The sequence below is a fragment of the Talaromyces rugulosus genome, chromosome IV, assembly GCF_013368755.1.
Source record: "Talaromyces rugulosus chromosome IV, complete sequence".
NCBI lineage: Eukaryota > Fungi > Ascomycota > Eurotiomycetes > Eurotiales > Trichocomaceae > Talaromyces > Talaromyces rugulosus.
The window spans coordinates 3,604,313-3,622,490 of NC_049564.1; the positions used below are offsets into that span (position 1 = coordinate 3,604,313).

General features: G+C 47.5%; 7 protein-coding genes across 7 annotated transcripts; 3 read left to right on the forward strand and 4 right to left on the reverse strand.

Moving 5' to 3' along the window:
• Window positions 1-23: 23 nt before the first annotated feature.
• On the reverse strand, window positions 24-2,218 carry TRUGW13939_07968 (uncharacterized protein; the record flags this gene model as incomplete). The annotated part of the gene is made up of 6 exons (XM_035491104.1): window positions 24-384; window positions 434-600; window positions 653-750; window positions 814-942; window positions 996-1,969; window positions 2,028-2,218. The coding sequence occupies 6 exons, from the start codon at window positions 2,216-2,218 to the stop codon at window positions 24-26; spliced, it is 1,920 nt and encodes a 639-aa protein (XP_035346997.1).
• A 996-nt stretch (window positions 2,219-3,214) lies between these two features.
• TRUGW13939_07969 (uncharacterized protein) lies at window positions 3,215-4,970 on the forward strand (the record flags this gene model as incomplete). Its single annotated transcript, XM_035491105.1, has 5 exons — window positions 3,215-3,338; window positions 3,398-3,447; window positions 3,504-4,662; window positions 4,715-4,864; window positions 4,918-4,970. 5 exons carry the CDS (start codon window positions 3,215-3,217, stop codon window positions 4,968-4,970), a joined length of 1,536 nt encoding a protein of 511 aa, XP_035346998.1.
• A 274-nt stretch (window positions 4,971-5,244) lies between these two features.
• Window positions 5,245-6,249, reverse strand: TRUGW13939_07970 (uncharacterized protein; the record flags this gene model as incomplete). Its single annotated transcript, XM_035491106.1, has 1 exon — window positions 5,245-6,249. The coding sequence occupies one exon, from the start codon at window positions 6,247-6,249 to the stop codon at window positions 5,245-5,247; it is 1,005 nt and encodes a 334-aa protein (XP_035346999.1).
• Window positions 6,250-6,471: 222 nt separating this feature from the next.
• Window positions 6,472-13,008, forward strand: TRUGW13939_07971 (uncharacterized protein; the record flags this gene model as incomplete). Its single annotated transcript, XM_035491107.1, has 17 exons — window positions 6,472-7,213; window positions 7,272-7,521; window positions 7,892-7,936; window positions 7,995-8,173; window positions 8,228-8,580; window positions 8,726-8,768; window positions 8,834-9,193; window positions 9,496-9,660; window positions 9,738-9,894; window positions 9,960-10,591; window positions 10,647-10,873; window positions 10,928-11,108; window positions 11,420-11,433; window positions 11,580-11,651; window positions 11,722-12,261; window positions 12,321-12,515; window positions 12,577-13,008. Coding segments are annotated over 17 exons (4,587 nt in total), but the record flags the coding sequence as incomplete, so codon positions are not given.
• Window positions 13,009-13,125: 117 nt separating this feature from the next.
• On the reverse strand, window positions 13,126-14,416 carry TRUGW13939_07972 (uncharacterized protein; the record flags this gene model as incomplete). The annotated part of the gene is made up of 3 exons (XM_035491108.1): window positions 13,126-13,772; window positions 13,842-14,150; window positions 14,215-14,416. 3 exons carry the CDS (start codon window positions 14,414-14,416, stop codon window positions 13,126-13,128), a joined length of 1,158 nt encoding a protein of 385 aa, XP_035347001.1.
• Window positions 14,417-15,234: 818 nt separating this feature from the next.
• Window positions 15,235-16,547, reverse strand: TRUGW13939_07973 (uncharacterized protein; the record flags this gene model as incomplete). Its single annotated transcript, XM_035491109.1, has 4 exons — window positions 15,235-15,677; window positions 15,737-16,108; window positions 16,170-16,257; window positions 16,323-16,547. 4 exons carry the CDS (start codon window positions 16,545-16,547, stop codon window positions 15,235-15,237), a joined length of 1,128 nt encoding a protein of 375 aa, XP_035347002.1.
• A 618-nt stretch (window positions 16,548-17,165) lies between these two features.
• Window positions 17,166-17,918, forward strand: TRUGW13939_07974 (uncharacterized protein; the record flags this gene model as incomplete). The annotated part of the gene is made up of 1 exon (XM_035491110.1): window positions 17,166-17,918. One exon carries the CDS (start codon window positions 17,166-17,168, stop codon window positions 17,916-17,918), a length of 753 nt encoding a protein of 250 aa, XP_035347003.1.
• Window positions 17,919-18,178: the final 260 nt, after the last annotated feature.

The window sequence follows — 18,178 nt, forward strand, 5'->3', positions numbered from 1 at the left end:
ATCCCTACATGCTCTCGGTCCGGCTAAAATGTATCCTTTGGTAAAAACACCCAGACTGTTCCGACAAGCGCCATGATAGACGATATGATCAAAAGCACCCAATCAAAGATCCTTTCACGAACTGGAACCTCATTTCCAAATATTTTCAGGTAAAAGGCAATTGGCAGGATAATGCAGATGGTGAAACACAGGCAGGAGCCCATGAGAGCCATGATGCGGTCAAAGGATGGGAAAACCACCGCAATGAAGACAATCAGAACGATGATGGCAAAGCGTACAAATGCTCTGCCGATTATGGTTGACTTGGAGACGTGAGTGTCATGACGTTGGCTCGCTGGAGAGAGGCCACAGAGGACTTCGGCTGTGGTAACGAGGGGTCGAGCACTGGTACTATCTGTTAGTTGTTTTCACTAAAACATGTGTCGATACATACTTTAAAGGCACTTTAGTAATCGGAATAATTGCAATAAATATAACAATGCAGATTGATAGGGCTTGAGGGTAGCTGGTAGTAAGAAGAACGTTTGCAGTGATTTCATCCGAAACGTCATCTCCAAACATCAGCCAGCCAATAACAGCCATGAAGAAGTCCAGTGAGAACTATAGCAGTTTCAGAATTTGATGGTATCAATAATAGAGCTCCGCCACTTACTGTGAAGATGTAGGTGATCCAAAGGCTCTGGCCATACTTATGAGGATGTCTCATATCACGGTAGATGTTTGGAAAAACACCATGTCCACCCCAAGGTGCTAGTCAATGTTAGTGATCTTGACTGGGAAGACTGAAAAAAAAAAAAAAAAAAAAAAACCTACACATCAACAGGCCAAAGCTCAAAGGCAATGTTGACCAATGCTCTGGGAAAAGATACGTCTTTGCAGGTTGAATAAGAGACCCCGGCGTATCGGGCTTGATCAACCCGTCAATGAAAACGATAACCACAACTATATCAGTTAGAAACGGCCTTTCTGGATGGGAAGAGGCAAAGAAAACTCACTAGCTGTGCATGAAATGATACCAAGAATGCTAGTGACACTCAGAAAACGGAGAGGAATGAAACTTAATGGCATTAAAATTATACCACAGATAATTTTCCACCGGACAAGCCCGAATCCAGGTATAAGCACATCAAGACTATCACCAAACAATACCACAAGAGCGACACAGGCTCCTAATAGCTCTAGGCAAAACAAAAGACTGGTAATAAGACGGGCCCGATGCCCAAAGCTTACATACGCCAGGTCTCCGTAAGTGACTATGCTATGGTCGATATCCGAGCATTTGGCCAAAATCTTCGCCGTGTAGGCTGTAGCTCCCGCGGAAAAACACAGGAACGAAAGTCCGATCAACCATCCGGCATGTTTGATTCCGAGGGGCAGACTCAGCAACCCAACTCCGATCAACACGTTGACGGAATTGAAAATAGTCTGATAGACGGTGCTTTGTCCCACGATTATGTTTTCTTTGGTTCCGTCTTCATGTTCCACCTGCTTCACAAGCAACGGTTCTGTGCCAGGTGGCGGCTCTGCGTTGATCGCCCGGTGTTCATGGTGGAGTTCAAGGGTACGTTGCCGAGTCGTCTCACTCACACGAGAGGATATCGTGCCATAGGACGTTCCAAGGCTTCTACCAAAGGACGAAGTGTCGTACGCGCTCAGCAACGCGGATGCTGGGTCTCGTCGTAACGATCCTGTTCCTTCATGGCTAAAGCTATCGCGTCCGGTACCGTCATCAATAGCATCCGAGGACGCTCTTGGCCTGTCGAAAGGGCCGGACAAGAGCGGCTGTGTCGGCGTATGATACGAGCCTCGACGGGCGTCGTCAAAGTCTTCTCCCTCGCTGTCAAAGGCAAACGATGATCGCCGCGGAACAATCTCCAGGAACCCAGCTGCTCGCTGCCACGACCGAGCAAAATTGTCTATGCTGTTTACTCCTCCAGCTTGTCGAAAGCGCATGGATATCGACGGGCTCCTAGCAACAAAATTAAAACGGGGCTTGTCTGGTAGAAGGAGCTGGGCTAGCTATTCACCTGCGGAGGCCATAGTCCTCATCGTCGTCAATGTCGCCATGGAAGCCATAGTCCGACGCCTCGCTCTCGCGACGATTGACCGACGTAGAAGGGGATGCTCGTCCGGAGAGCCACGAAGCTAGATTGGAGCCAATAGAGCCTTGGCTCATTGAACGGCCATATCGTTCGTCATGGGTGTTTTCGTTGGACATCGGGCTGGAGCTGTGCAGATGTCCTCGAGTAGCAAGCAGCAGTCATTAACAGGACAAAGCTGCAGGACAGGGTTTTAGGTTCCCAGCGCGTCCATTTTTGCTTCCTTCGCAGGAGTTAGTGAGCACGCGCTGAAAAGCCGGTTCTGTTATCGCGCGGTCCGGGTGTTATCTTTTGCCCCTCTTGTATGTAACCTAATAGTCGCTGGTGGTCAGCTGATCCGCTCGCCTGATCTCTTGGTCTCCTCTTTTTATGTTGTCTTCTTCTTCTTATATTTCTAAAAAGTGGGGTTTAAACCCTCGAAGAACGAACAGTCGCTGCATGGTACAACCCAATTTCTTGCAGACCGAGGAACGACGACGAAATCCATGGTGCTAATGTATGGCTTCGAGATACTACGAAAAAGACTGTCTCCAAGGCTCTTTAATACTACTACAATTCTCCTAATCCTACCATCCAGGTCATGGCTAAATTCAATGTTCAGATCCAATTTTTGTAGGTTTTAATCCTTCTGGGACCAATTCAAACAGGTCTATAGATCGACCTTGATATTAGTACTAGTATAGGGAACACGCCACTGAGTCTTCGCACATCCACGCCACTGTGGCTGGATTGACAGCAGTATGAGCACTGGTCCCTAGTTAAGCCATGGCCATAATACTACTGAAATAATATATATGGTTGTAAAGATGTTGAAGCCGGAGAAAAATTAGTGCGCTGGCTGCCTTTAGACACAGGACAATAACCCCCCCACATAACGTACCTGAGAAAAATCCACCCCGCCAGAAGCAGAGCACAATTTCGGCGCAGCGTCATCACCGCTTTCTTTTCGCATCCCTCGCCCCCTTTTTTGTTTCATAGATCTACACACGTACAAAGGGAAATTACCAGGAATACGGTGCGCCTCAGGATCCAAAAAAAAGGCATTTTCCTTCTACCACCATCCCCCTCCAATCCTCTTTCCCATCGGTCGCGCACAGTTGTCGCCGCCGCCCAACATGAGCGCACAACCACAGGCGAATGAAGCCGAGAAGAACATCGAGATATGGAAGGTCAAAAAGCTCATCAAGCGCCTTGAACAAGCCAGGGGAAATGGAACGTCCATGATTTCTCTCATCATTCGTGAGTATCAAGAACAACCACAAAAAAAAAGTAATATACGCCCTAACCAAGTCTATTAGCCCCCAAGGATCAGGTTTCGCGCGCCGCAAAGATGTTGGCTGAAGAATTTGTAAGGGCTGCTTCGGGTTTTTTTCTATATTCACTTGGTTCTAACAATTCACTTAGGGCACGGCTTCCAACATCAAGTCCCGAGTCAATCGTCTTTCGGTCCTGTCGGCTATTACCTCGACCCAGCAACGTCTCAAGTTATATACCAAAGTTCCTCCGAATGGACTCGTCGTCTACTGTGGTGAAATCATCACTTCCGAGGGCAAAGAACGAAAGATCAACATTGACTTTGAACCCTTTAAACCAATCAACACGTCTTTGTACCTTTGTGACAACAAATTTCACACCGAGGCCTTGAGCGAACTGCTCGAGTCGGATCAGAGATTCGGGTTCATCGTTATGGACGGAAACGGTGCTCTTTTCGGAACACTGAGTGGAAACACTCGAGACGTCATTCAAAAGTTCAGTGTTGATCTGCCCAAGAAGCACGGTCGTGGTGGTCAGTCAGCCCTTCGTTTCTCTCGTCTTCGAGACGAGAAGCGCCACAACTATGTCCGCAAGGTTGCCGAGGTTGCTGTGCAAAATTTCATCACAAACGACAAGGTCAACGTAGCAGGGATTGTTCTTGCTGGTTCCGCTGATTTCAAGAACGATCTCAATCAGTCCGATCTGTTCGACGGTCGGTTGCAGACCAAAGTGATCAAGGTTGTCGACGTGTCTTATGGTGGCGAGAACGGCTTCAACCAGGCCATCGAACTCGCCGCCGAAACCCTGGGTAATGTCAAGTTCATCCAGGAGAAGAAATTGATCGGCAAATATTTCGAAGAAATCAGCCAGGACAGCGGCAAGGTCTGCTATGGTATTGAGGATACCCTCAAGGCACTGGAACTCGGTGCCGCAGAAATTTTGATTGTCTTTGAAAATCTCGACGTCACCCGTTGGGCCCTCAAGGCGTCCACTGGCGAAGAGGTCGTTATTCATACCACCAAGGGTCAAGAGTCAAACCGAGAACTTTTTATGGACAAGGAGACCGGCCAGGAAATGGAAATCTCAGATCAAGGCTCATTCCTAGAATGGCTCGCCGAAAAGTACAAGGATTTCGGTGCCACACTCGAGTTCGTTTCGGATCGCTCGAGTGAGGGTAACCAGTTTGTCAAAGGTTTTGGTGGTATCGGAGCAATCCTTCGCTACAAGGTGAACTTTGAACAGCTTGCCGATTATTCTGACGAAGACGAGTTTTACGACGGTATGAACTTTTTTTTCTTGTTTTATCGCGGTACGCGCATGCTAACATCACTCGACAGATTGACGGTTTTGCAGCCTCGCAGAGAGCGAGGATGGGCCCCCAGATGTCTCCTCAGTGGATTCTCTGACGGCTTGCCGTGCAAAAAGCCAAGCCGTTGCCAACCAGAGCTTCATGGCCGCTTCAGTTGAAGTCGCTAGCCATATAACTCTGAGCTCCACCAAGTTAGTCCGAGGTTTGTCCACTATCTAATAAGTTTCTTCATTCATAGCTGACCGCGTGTTTAAGACCCATCCAAACTCTACAATGGAAAATGCTTCGCAATGGCATACCTATCATAGATCATGCACTCTTGAATACAGGACAAGATGAAGATTTCTTGAGATGGAAGATGGCGTTGATGTAGGACTACAACTTTCAGGTCGGGAAGGCTTCATAATGATGGGATAGATAGTCACTGGAAAAACGAAACAAAATCAATCTTTTAGAATTGCTTTGGTATTTGCTTATCATAACACGTGCATTATTCTATACTAGTCGTTCCTTAAATACCGAAAAATCGAACTATTTTAAATAAGATATAACCGAAAGTTCGCCTGGAGAAACCGTTATGTTTTAAACAGTGCCAGGGAAAGGTAGACCATCAATCCAAGTTCCCCAGTCTCTATATGACTTGCATATCGATTTTAGTTCTTCCAGAGTATTATGGATCGAGCTGTTCGGCACGTGCTCGCATTCAATAAAAAAGATATACTGCCACGGCCTGAGCATACTCGGCCTAGAGTTGATACTCGTCAGATTCAATCCATGGGATTTAAAAACAGACAGAGCATCTGCCAAAGCACCGGGAGAGGAATGCTCGATCATGAACGATATCAATGTTTTTCGTGTTTTTGAAGTAGCAACGCCGTTGTCGGCGAGGTTGACCGAGGCATTGGCCGTACGCGCAGATTGAATGTTCCTCAGGATGAGGAACCGCGTTGTGTTGTCCGCCCTGTCTTCGATATTCTCCTCCAACACAAACGCGTTGTAGTTCTCGGCGGCAAGTCTGCTGGCAATGGCTGCGGTTTGGCCGGTTGTGTCCTTGGAGACGATCTCGGTTGCCTTGGATGTCGAAGATACGTCTTGGCGCTCTACGCCTGTGAAGTTTTTGGTGAGGAATGAGTCGCATTGTCCCCAGGCCTGCGGGTGTGTGTAGAGCTTGGTGATGGACCCGTATTCTTCCTTGGTGACTGGTTTCCCGGCGATTAAGCAATGATGAACGGTGAGAAAGTATTCTCCACACACTGTCACGTCTTTGTATAACCTTTGGCGGTCTGCCAGAAGGTCTAGTGTTTGCACGACGGAACCATTGGTCGAGTTCTCAAAGGGAATCACGGCGTAATCGGCACTATCGTTTTGGACTGCGGAGAATGCTTGGGTAAAGGATACTGATGGGAATAGCTTGACGGATTTCCCGAAGCTGTTTAAAGCTGCCTGTTTCTTATTAATACATGTCTCAGAGAAGGGAGCTCTGTAAAATAAATTATAGCTCCAGGATAATCCATGCTTGCGCACCTGATGTGAAAAGGACGCCGAAGGGCCCAGGAACGTCACTCTTGTGGATGTGGAATTCGTCATTTTGATTCAAGACGCTAGACAATGCCAATAAAAATAAATTCGTAGTATATAAAAATTTCGCAAAGGAGCCGTATTGCTTCGGTTTTTAGCATCAAGTAACAAGGCACATTCATTCCTAGGAGTGAGGGGAGCCCCGCCGAGAGTCCTCACAGTATTGCTCTCTTCATACGATAGCGCTAGTCCCAAAGCACATTAGCGGGAACCTCTTACCTTAATTACTAGTTGACCGGTGAACTGAGCTCCCTCGTCATCATTCACTTGCAATTGCAGAAGAGCGGCGAGCTTGCGATGCTCCTTTACCATGGCTCGCTTTTTAGGAAGGCGCTGCCTTCATTGAGACGTCCGATATCGTCTCTAGTCGAGCGATCGCTTGAAAAGGAGCTCACGGCGCGTCGCTTACCGCTAGCTTACGACTACCTCACGCCCCAGGCTTCGCATCTTTTACAGCTTTCACTACTCGAACACCTTCCTCGTGAAGTGAACAACAAAGGCACCGTTGAGAGCGAAGATCCCAGGAAATTACCATCAGTCCAGGAGCAGCGACATTTACCTCCGGGTCACCATTTGGTCTACTTTCCTCCTCAGGTCACATTATCGGAACTGCTACGCGATGGCACAGATGTCTTGCACACTCCTGGCGAGCCATTCCACCGCCGGTTGTGGGCTGGTGGGAATGTTGTATTTCCTCGCTCCGGCTCCCTGATACTCAATGGCCAGCGGGCTGTTTGCGTCGAGAATATAAGCAATGTGAATGTGAAAGGGAGAGAAGGCGAGGAGAAGATCTTTGTCACAATTGAACGCCGGTTCTCTACCGTGGCTGAAGATGAAGACGAAGCACAGCTCCGGAGCAGGGTGGTAAACAGCCCCGGTGTTCTCACTGAGACCCGCGACTTGGTCTTCTTGCGCGAGCCGGATTTAGAAGCTCGGGGTGCTTCAAACGGAAAAGCGAGTAGACTCGTAAAATGTATGCACATGTATAGAGCTATATTAACGAGCCTTGCTAACATAAATCTGCCTAAAAGCCCCAACAGAGCCCGACATCAGTCACAGATTAACGCCCAACAAGGCTTTACTATTCCGATTTTCGGCGCTCACATTCAACGCCCACCTGATTCATCTCGACCAGTCCTACACAAAGGATATTGAAGGCCACAATGACCTTCTTGTCCACGGGCCACTGTCTTTGACTCTGATGCTCAGCGTCCTGTCTAGTCATCTAGCAGAGAGCGGACACGCTATTCAAAGGTTTGAATACAGAAATTTGGCTCCTCTGTATGTCGATCAAGAGATGCGGATCTGCGCCAAAAAGAAAAGGACAGAAACCGGTGGCTGGGAAGTATGGATTGAAGGTCCCCTCGGTGGACTGGCAGTCAGAGGAACAGCGTGGACTTGATCTATATATACAATGGATAGTCCATATACAGGTGTATTGAAACGGTATTATAACATTAATTACCGGATTATCGGCAAAACTGCTTCCGGTGACAAAGCGGGTCCAGGCACCGCTAGCGGCTTCCACGTATTCAAAATCTTCGAGCTCGCGTCTTTCTGTCTTTTCTTCTTCCTTTACCATTGTCCCCAGTCCTCTCCAGCTTGCCTGTTGAGAACAATTTTATTTTTACTGCTCACTTACCATCACCAGTCAGGACATCATGGATGTCTTCTGGGCAGCTCCGCCAGTCGCCAGGTACTGGTGTTTGTCTCCTAGAACATGACAGACAGCTCTAACAACCACTTTTATGTAGGACGTTGACTGCATTGACTTGTCTCGAGTCTGCACTAGTCTATGGTGGTCTGTTGAGCGGGTACAAGATTGCCTTTTTCCCAAGTCAACTCTTCAAACTCCTTCCAGAAGTTTGGAGACTGGCGACACCGTTTCTGCTCACAAAACCACAGCTGGGTTTTCTCTTTGATCTCTATTTCAGTATGTCTCTTCTTTTATATTTTGTCCTTTGGATATAACTAACCTGTTGGCTAGTGTACACGTATGCGAGTGGATTAGAAAAGAACTCGCCGCGGTTCCCGCGAAGCGGTGACTTTTTAACCTACGTTGTATTTGTAGGCGCTGTGATCATGGTAAGTCATGAGGCTTTTGGTTATCTACTATACCTCTTTCACAATTCGTTATCTGGCAATTCAATAAACGTTACAACTACACAAATTCCTGCTTTTTCCGTTCTTATCTATGATCCTGTGTCATACACACCTCCCATATCTGCCCGCCCAGTTTCTCTAGCTGAAGCGGTTCCTGGTTTGGAGGAAGATTACCCCCGTATCTCGTGCAGCGCCAAATATGTCAAAAAATCCGGCCTGTTATGCGGTGCGGGAATGGTGGGATTGCCGATTGAGATAACCATGCGCTGCTATATATCTGCGCATGGTGATTTAATGGTGCCCTACATTACTTGCAAATATTTTAATCTCGATGCCTTATTATCTATTTATTTCAAAGTACTCTCGTACTGACTGCATCAAGCTCCTAGCAAATTATTTCTTTGGAAGTGTCATCTTCACAAGTGGTGCGCTATATCCACATCGGACGCCGTAATCCATCGTCTGTATACTGACTAGTTCTCCGCTGAAGCATTAATCATGGCCTTCATCCACACATGGGCACAGGACAACCGAGGAAAACATGTGACTTTCTACGTTGTCCAAATCAGAGCAGAGTGGCTGCCACTGGCCCTTCTTGGTGTCAACTTCGTGACAGCAGGCCCGACTGTCGCCATGATCGAAGCCACTGGCATCGTTGCATCTCACCTATATGACTTCCTCACCCGCATTTGGCCTACCTTTGGTGGTGGCAGGAACTATATCACCACGCCATCGTTTGTGCACAACCTCTTTCAAGATAATCGTAGTAGTGCTCGTGGATACGGTGCCGCCTACCGCCCAGCACAAACAGCACAAGCGGGACAGGCGGGACAGGCAGGACAAAGCTCAGGTTCAAGCTCGTCGTATTTCGGCTCTTCATGGAGCTCGCGAGGCGCCGGAAGAAGATTGGGTGGCAACTAAGTAATCTAACAAGATGGCAAGTCTACCAAGGGCCTTAGATCGTGTATTGTACTACAGTAATAACGGAAATTTTACTTGTACTTTTATTCTTTTATTATAAAGACTACGAGCATTCAATAGTTAATAATTATTCTCTAGCAGAATCTTTTGGGCCTAGCTCAGTCGTAAATGCGCTAAGCCCGTTGTGGCAGGAAAAGCTCGGGCCGCACTTTTTTTTTCTTTCCCTTCCAGAGAGACCAGAGATCTCCGTTGGCTGCACACTTTTTCACCAGCAGTCGTGTCAACCCTCCAAAATGGCCACAAAAGACATTGCTGATTTCAGCATCAAGCCTGAGGCTGTTACACCTTCCATTCCCACGTCGGAATGGCCCTTGTTGCTCCAGAATTACGACAAGTGTGAGTTTTGCCTGATTTTTACCTGGGGGAGTTGTGAGGTTTTCGCAAGCGGTCTGAGATGCTAATTGCGCCCACAGTGCTGGTCAGGACAGGTCATTTCACGCCCATCCCCGCTGGTTGCACCCCTCTTAAGCGAGACTTGAAGGCGTACATCAGCTCTGGAGTCATCAACCTCGATAAACCCTCGAACCCGTCCAGTCATGAGGTTGTCGCATGGATGAAGCGAATGCTTCGGTAAGCTATCACTTCTCGACCAGCGTAACCACTTTTTCTTTTTTTGGTCTAACATGGATTTTCAGAGTTGAAAAGACAGGCCACAGTGGAACTCTGGACCCTAAAGTTACTGGGTGTTTGATCGTTTGCATTGACCGCGCCACTCGTCTTGTCAAGTCCCAGCAGGGTGCTGGAAAGGAGTACGTTTGCGTGATTCGTCTTCATGACAAAATCCCGGGCGGCGAGGCTCAGTTTGCTCGCGCGCTTGAGACAATGACCGGTGCTCTGTTCCAACGTCCACCTCTGATTTCCGCCGTGAAGCGTCAGCTTCGTATCAGAACCATCCACGAAAGCAAGCTATACGAGTTTGACAACGACAGGCACCTAGGTGTCTTTTGGGTGAGCTGCGAGGCAGGAACTTATATTCGAACTCTCTGTGTCCACCTTGGTCTGCTGCTCGGTGTTGGTGCACACATGCAAGAACTTCGTCGTGTTCGCAGTGGTGCTATGGACGAGAAGGATGGAATGGTCACCCTGCACGATGTTCTCGATGCTCAATGGATGATGGATAACCAGCGTGACGAGTCGTACTTGAGAAAGGTCATCCGACCTCTGGAGAGTTTGCTCACCACCTATAAGCGAATTGTCGTCAAGGACAGCGCCGTGAATGCTGTGTGCTACGGTGCCAAGTTGATGATTCCGGGTCTTTTGCGCTTTGGTACGTGGTATCAACATCAACAACACTTAAACTGCCCATGCTAATATCTTTGTAGAGGCTGGAATTGAGGTCAACGAGGAAGTTGTGCTTATGACAACAAAGGGCGAGGCTATTGCTCTCGGTATTGCCCAGATGTCGACTGTCGAGCTCTCTACTTGTGACCACGGTGTGGTTGCCAAGGTTAAGCGATGCATTATGGAGCGTGACCTCTACCCTCGCCGATGGGGTCTCGGACCCATTGCCTTGGAGAAGAAGAAGCTCAAGTCTGATGGAAAGCTGGACGTAAGTTGATATTCTACTATATTGGATATATTGACGTTGGCTAATACAATGCAGAAATACGGTCGCACCAACGAAGCGACACCAGCCAAGTGGCAGAACGAATACAAGGACTACCACGCGCCTTTGGAAGATAACGGTGCTCCCCAGCCTGCCGCTGCCCCTAAGGAAGATGATGCTACCCCCAGCTCTCCGCCAGCCAAGGCAGAGGCCGAGGACGCCAAAGACGAGAAGAAACGTAAGCGACATGAGGGAGAGACCGCCGAAGAGCGCGCCGAGAGAAAGAAGAAGAAGAAGGAAAAGAAGGAGCGACGAAAGTCCAAGCAAGAGAAGGACGACGATGACGATAGCGATTAAGCTGTTGATTTAAAACAAAAAAAAATCAGCGATGTGAGCCGAACACAGTCTCCATCTTGGAATTGGCTTGGGTTTTTCTTTGTATCATATATATCTCTGGCCGGAGTTTAGGATTGTGGTCCGTTTGTCTAGTCATCAAAATGCTGCGTTATTCTACAATAAAATGATCGTATCCAATTATCTAAACTGTAGCCGAATTGCCCATAGTGAGATAAAGATGCCGCTGGTCATGTGCTCCAACAACCGCTCGGTGTGCGGGGCTTCTCCGCACCGAAGATCATCACCTCGTCATTCCGTCTCGGTCTCTGCATGGCCCTGATCACTCTTCCCTGTGTGCTTTTTATCTTGAAAGAGAGACAAGGTGTCGAAAATGGCTGCCGAATTATCATCAACGAAACTGAATGCTGAGAGTCATTTACTCTTGGTATGACATCTCGTCGCTTTTTTAATCCGAGGGGAAAAAAAAACTAATGGGACGTTTCTTCAAACCACAGGATCAGCCTCTCCTTCGACTTCCCCATGAATTAGCGAGACGAAATTTCAAATCTGTACAGCGAATTGTCGAGCGAGAGAGAGAATATGTCATTCCAGCACTAAAAGAGACTGCGAATGGCTCGTTGGGTGGCACGCAAACCCCGGAACAGACGCTCGCCTCGTTGGATGCAATGATTGCCAGAATGCAGGGTCTGAAACGGAAGATGGAGGTTCTGCACGAGGAAGAAAAGAGTATTCAGATGCAGTCGAAAAAACGGATCCAGCACTTGCAGGATCTGTACCGCATCCAGAACTTAGCCGATGTCAAGTACGACGAATGGTCCAGGACACGGCTGAACAGGCTACTTGTGGATCATATGCTCAGATCGGGATTTTCGGATAGTGCAAAGCAGCTGGCACAAGACAAGGGGATAGAAGAACTGGTCGATATAGACACTTTTGTTCAGTGTCAGCGGATTGCAGAAAGTTTGCGTCGGGGAGAGGCCAAAGAAGCATTACAATGGTGTGGAGAGAATAAAGTGGCGTTGAAAAAGAGTCAAGTAGGTTTCTATTTCTCTAGTTTGCTTTGTTTTTTGTTTGCTGATATGTTTATGTTTAGTATACCTTGGAGTTTGAATTGCGACTTCAACAGTACATCGAGATGGTTCGGACCGGACAGCCTGAGAAACTCATGGAAGCCATGCAACATGCGAAGAAATATCTATCATCTCACATTGACAGCCAGCCAATTGAGATCCATCGAGCCGCCGGCTTGCTAGCCTTTTCCAAAGACACCCAAGCAGAACCATACAAAGTGAGTTTCCCATGTATCAACAAATCATGTCTTTGCAGGCTAATGTTGTTATTTTTTTCAGTCAATGTATTCGCACGATCGCTGGAATTTCCTATCTGATCTTTTTATACGCACACACCACGAACTCCTCTCGCTTCCTCCGCGCCCACTTTTACATATCGCTCTTTCAGCCGGATTATCCGCGCTGAAAACACCGTCGTGCCATTCAGCCTATGCTTCGTCGACTTCAAATCTTCTATCCACCACGTCCTCGGTATGTCCGATCTGCTCAACAGAGTTGAATGAGCTCGCTCGTCACGTCCCCTATGCGCATCATACAAAGAGCGCTGTGGAGAGTGACCCTGTCATCCTGCCCAATGGTAGAATGTATGGACGAGAGCGACTGCTTGAAATGAGTAGAAAGGTTGGATTTGTGGCAGAGGGAATGGTCAAGGACCCGACAACGGGTGACGTCTTTGACGAACGGGATATGAAGAAGGTATATATCATGTAGGACAGGCTTGTCTTACATGTATAATTGATCATTGAGCGAACATTCGAAGCATCCAGCGAGTCTCTTTTCCGTTAGCGTCTAGTATTTATACGTATATTACAATATATATATCAACTTTCAGTCATCGTCATCACTAGTATCTTCGTCTCCCCTCTTCTTTTTCTTGCCAATGGGCTGGTGGCGATGTCCATTATTCTCCTGCTTGACTTCAAACACATACGTCCGAGCATCCCGGTCTTCCCCCTTCCAGCCCCCGCCAGTTTTCCCACTATGGCGACTTTCCACAATCCCTAGAGTTCGAGCATGCGCGTAACCGGGATACGACTTCCAGGGGAAACGGAAACTCGTAACGACAGCCAACCCGGCATGTCGTGCGAGATCTTTGATGTTCCAGAGAGTATAAGGCTCGCCTTCGAAGATGGTGACGACGATTTGGCCGGATTGTCTGGGTACTGTCCTAATTTCTTCTTTCTGGACTTTGTCGGCATTGTTGTCAGATGCCGATTCATCGTCATCATCATCATCCTCCTCCTCGCTGTCGGTGTGATAGCGACTGGAATCGTCTGAATCCGTGCCATAATCAACCTCGTCTTCAGCGTCATCTGATTTTGGTGTTGATGTCGACAGCAGTGGCACACAAGACTTGAAAAAAGCCACCAGCAGTTCTTGATTTGCGCGAACTTGCCGGTTCACGTCTGTAGATTTCCCGCCAATGTGCGGAAAGTTGAATGATATAATGTCCCAGGGGCCGCCTGTTTGCTTCTCTGTGATGTTTTCAGCAATCTTCCTTCTTTTTTTTTTTTTTTTTTTTTTTTAGCTACTGGCAGGCTTACTCTGTTTAATGCCCTGGCGTATCTCTTTTCCTCCGCCGGTTGGCGTGCCCAATTTCCGAGCATCGACTGAGAAGAACACTTTGGGGATTGTATTGCTTTCTGCGTTGTCTAGTAATTGTTTTTCTTGGCTGCTAGAGGCGTCTTTTGGCTTGTCTACAGACTTCCTCCCAACTTGAAGGAATGCCTTGATATTAGCCTCTGCCTGCTCAGCATATTTGCCAACCAGGACATCCTTGGAGTCATAGCAAGACGCAAAAACTCTTTTGCAGTGATAATGCTCGGCCAGCGAGCGTGCAAAGGAGAAGTCTCCTATTGAGCTGTCAGTATGTGCTTTTTTTAAAAAAAATCTGATCAAAAGCAAGAAAATATATACCCTCCCCAACTAACAAAATCCGATCTTTTCTTTGATACGGAATCATCGGTCGCAAGTGTAATTCCTGTTGATGATGACCATTCTTTTTTTTGCCATTGGCAGAATTGGGCTCATTAAATTTTGCCTTTTTGGCTGGGTTTGACGTTGATGTTGACGTCGATGATGATGATACCGACTTTGATACTCGGTCAAAATGCTGCATTTTTCTTTTTTTCGGATCCGGTTGAGATGATCCATGTTTGTTGAATGGTTTTTTGTTTTTTGGTTTCGTTTTTGTCATTTTTTTTTTTTAACTGGATCAACAATTGGATGATTTTGTGCACTTCGGTTCTGCTTTTGGGGGAGAGCTGTGCTTGGTGGATGGTATATTTTTGCATCGGCGGACACTTTTGGATGGTTTCCGAGGCGCCAAGACTATATATAGAATTCTGAAAACCACACTACAACATTTGATACCAGTTGATAATTGACACAATTGATATACATGTAGTAGTCTCAACGTCAACCAATATGTTAACAATGCATAACAAAATTTGAACTCATCGTAAAAATCAAAATCAAATAAAAACTTAAATACTGTTCCTTACTAACATTCAAGACATGCAAGTTACCAAAACCACATCCAACCACAACTTGATTAAATCTATATAGCCCAAGTTCAAAACTATACTATGAAATATATATACAAGCAACCAGAAACTCTCAAACAACACTCGTCTACCCGGAAAAGCAAGTCCCTCAAAAACAGCACGGATCTAGGGAACCAGTTGACAACTCAACAACATGAAAAAAAAAGCGCTGTCGTTGAGAAGAAAAAGAGAAAAGGGGCGAAAATTTTGTGTAATTAAATATACTTAATTGAAAGCACCACTACTTTGTCGGAAAAAAAAAGACGTCCAAAACGTGTCGCTGACATGATAGATGACATGATTTGTGGGAGTGGATTGACGTCGGGAAATGCTATTTCAATAACAAATAACGACGCCAAATCAAGCCCTATTTCTTTAATTGATCATTTTCTTATGATCGAAGAGAATCGCGCATGCTCTGGCTGCTGGCACTGACAGGCACGTTCGTTGTAGGCAAGATGCCGGTCTTGGGCTTGGCGTTTTGCTTGAACTTGGCGATTGTGTAGACAATACCACTAACGAAGCCGATGGCAATGGCCGAAACACTTCCGATGGTGACTGGGGCGTCGAAGAAGACGAGACCAGACACTGCAATCGGAAGTTTGTTCAATGCGCCAACCATAGAGTATGTGGTTGAAGATGTGACGCGAACACACCATGCAGATGTATAAGAGATAAACACCGACGACAAGCCAGAGAGAATCATGGCAACCAGTATGTTTGACCTAGTGTCCACGGGGAAGTTGCGGGTGAGGTTCTCGGTAGACCAGTCTTCAACGAGCAAGGTGGCGACGAGGAGCACGGGGATGGAGAGGAGATTGTTATAGTACATAGCTTAAACACGAAAGCAAATCAGTAAAACTGTATACGCAGGATTTGGGAGGTTGTCTTACTGTCAAAGTCTTTAAAGTTTGTCAACTTGATGCGCTTACGCATACCCAAGACGTAGAAAGCCGTGCAAAGACAGTTGACCAACATCCAGATGTACCCAGCGTTCAAAGTCGACACTTGAGAGTTCGCGTCAACGCTGGTTTGGAGCGCATGCTGAATGTCGGCCCAGGCAGCAATGATCGAGCTGAACACCATGAGTCCAAAGGAGAACAGGGTGAGACCAGTCACCGAGCCACCGAACCAAAGAACCTCTCCGTATGCGATCAGAATGATGGTGAGATTCTTGAAAATAGTATATACGGGAATCGACAGGAACTGAAGCGCTTTCGAGCCGGTGAAGATCATGCCGATCAGGAGGAGAGTAATGGGGAACCCTGTCAAAACTAGTCAGTCTGAAAATCCCCAATAACCCAAACAGATATATGGACGACGAACATTTCTTTGCCTCATCCGAACTGAAATCACGGAATGTAATGACACCAGCCGTTTTGCAAGACTGAATAGCAACGATGCAAACCACCGACTGCAACCCAAAACAAATTAGCACCGGAAACTTCCTGACCCAAAAAGTGAAGGATTTGAACATACCTGAACCAAAAGCAAGAAGAAATTAAGATTGAAATCTAAACCAGACAAGACATATTTATTCATCACCGTCATCATAATCGAGGATCCGCAGTAGGCCAGCACCGGCAAGGCCGCATGGTTGGACAGCGCCGACGGGGCGGACGAGCTGGGTCGTCGCGACGGTGGCGTGGGCTCGAATCTAGAAGACTGATCCACCTTCTCGTCGGTTTTCTTGTCGTCGGCCATGGTGAATGGTTGGTTACTTTTTGTTTTTGCGAGGAGGTCAAATTTGTCGAGACGCGGGATTCAGCAAGAAGGTCGGTTGATCGATCTGCTCAGGGAGGCAAGCAGCCGGCACTGCTTCGAATGGGCGAGTCGTCTATGGAAGAGAGCCCGAGTGTTTTCGGAAACTCGAGGGAGGGCAAGGTGTTGTTGAGCGAGAGATTGAAGAAGAAGAAGAAGAAGAAGGAGAGGAAGAAGGGGGATGGATTGCGGCTGTGAAACCGTTGTTTTACTCTCCGGCGGCCAATCAGCACTGCAGGAGGGGCCAGTAATATTACCGTATTACCTAACGTTGCGTGGGCTGCGCCAGGATGCGCTGCAGAATATATTAACAATTGCTGATTTTTTGACAGGATGGTGTAGAATTCAAATACATGGCAAAGGGCATGCCTGGCGAAAATACGGGGTTGCGCTGTGCAATATATTGGCCAAACTAGATTTTCCCGGCACAAGCACAATCAATTTGACAACCACCCTCTTCCCAACCACGTATTACTTCACTTCTACTCAACTAATCGCCAATTCTACGACCTCACTAATATAATAAGGTTGAACCTCCCTCGAATACAGCAGACCGTCTACATGGCAGCCCCCCTCGACGCCAAAGTCTCCGCGGTGCTCGAGCACTCGCACTCCAAGAACCAAAACCCAGACGACCTCGACGAAGACGACCTCTTCGACGCCCTCGAAAAGGAAGACGACACTGCGTATCGCGCACAGCGTCTACAGCAACTGCACGGCGAATTCGCCTCTGCCAAAGAAGCGCATGCCCGCAACGCTGCAACCGCAGTCACGTCTGCTGCCGACGCCTTTTATCCCACTTTACCCAGTGACCAGGCCGTCCTCGACCTCACCACCAACAACGAGCGATGCATTGTGCACTTTTCGCACCCGGATTTTTCGCGTTGCGCAGTCATGGATGAGCATCTGCGCTCGCTCGCCTCGAGACACTACGAGGTGCGGTTTGCGCGTGTCGATGTGCGCGATTGTCCGTTTCTGGTTGAGAAGTTGAATGTGCGAGTGCTGCCGTGTGTGATATGTTTCATAGATGGGGTTGGTAAAGACCGTGTTATTGGGTTTGAAGGGCTGGCCAGTTTGCGCAAGAGGAACGGGATTGACAATTTCAGTACGGTGGAGTTGGAGCAGAGGTTCTTGATGAGCAATGTGCTTGTTCGAGGGAAATTGGCAGAAGGGGGAGAAACTTTCAACGAATATAGTGAGAGTGAAGAGGATGAGAGGAGAGAGAAGAGGGAGCATGGGCGACGCGGGATTCGTGATGGAACAGCAGGACGGCGAAACAACAATGAAGACGACGAAGACGATGACTGGGATTGAAGACCATATCAAAAGACGGTCACATCTACACACCCCGAATTGGACGGATTGCTTATGGATACTCGCCGAGAAACAGCACAGGCGGCTGTCACGGCGAGTGTCTGTTTCATCTCTACATGTTCACCTGAAAATGCAAAAAAAAAAACAGTCTATTCAGGTAAACGGACAAGGGCATCAAGCCATACCGTTCCAACTCTCGACCTATGTATATAAAACAAAATACAGTCGCCCATGTAAAGGCATCCAGTTTCATTGCTCTG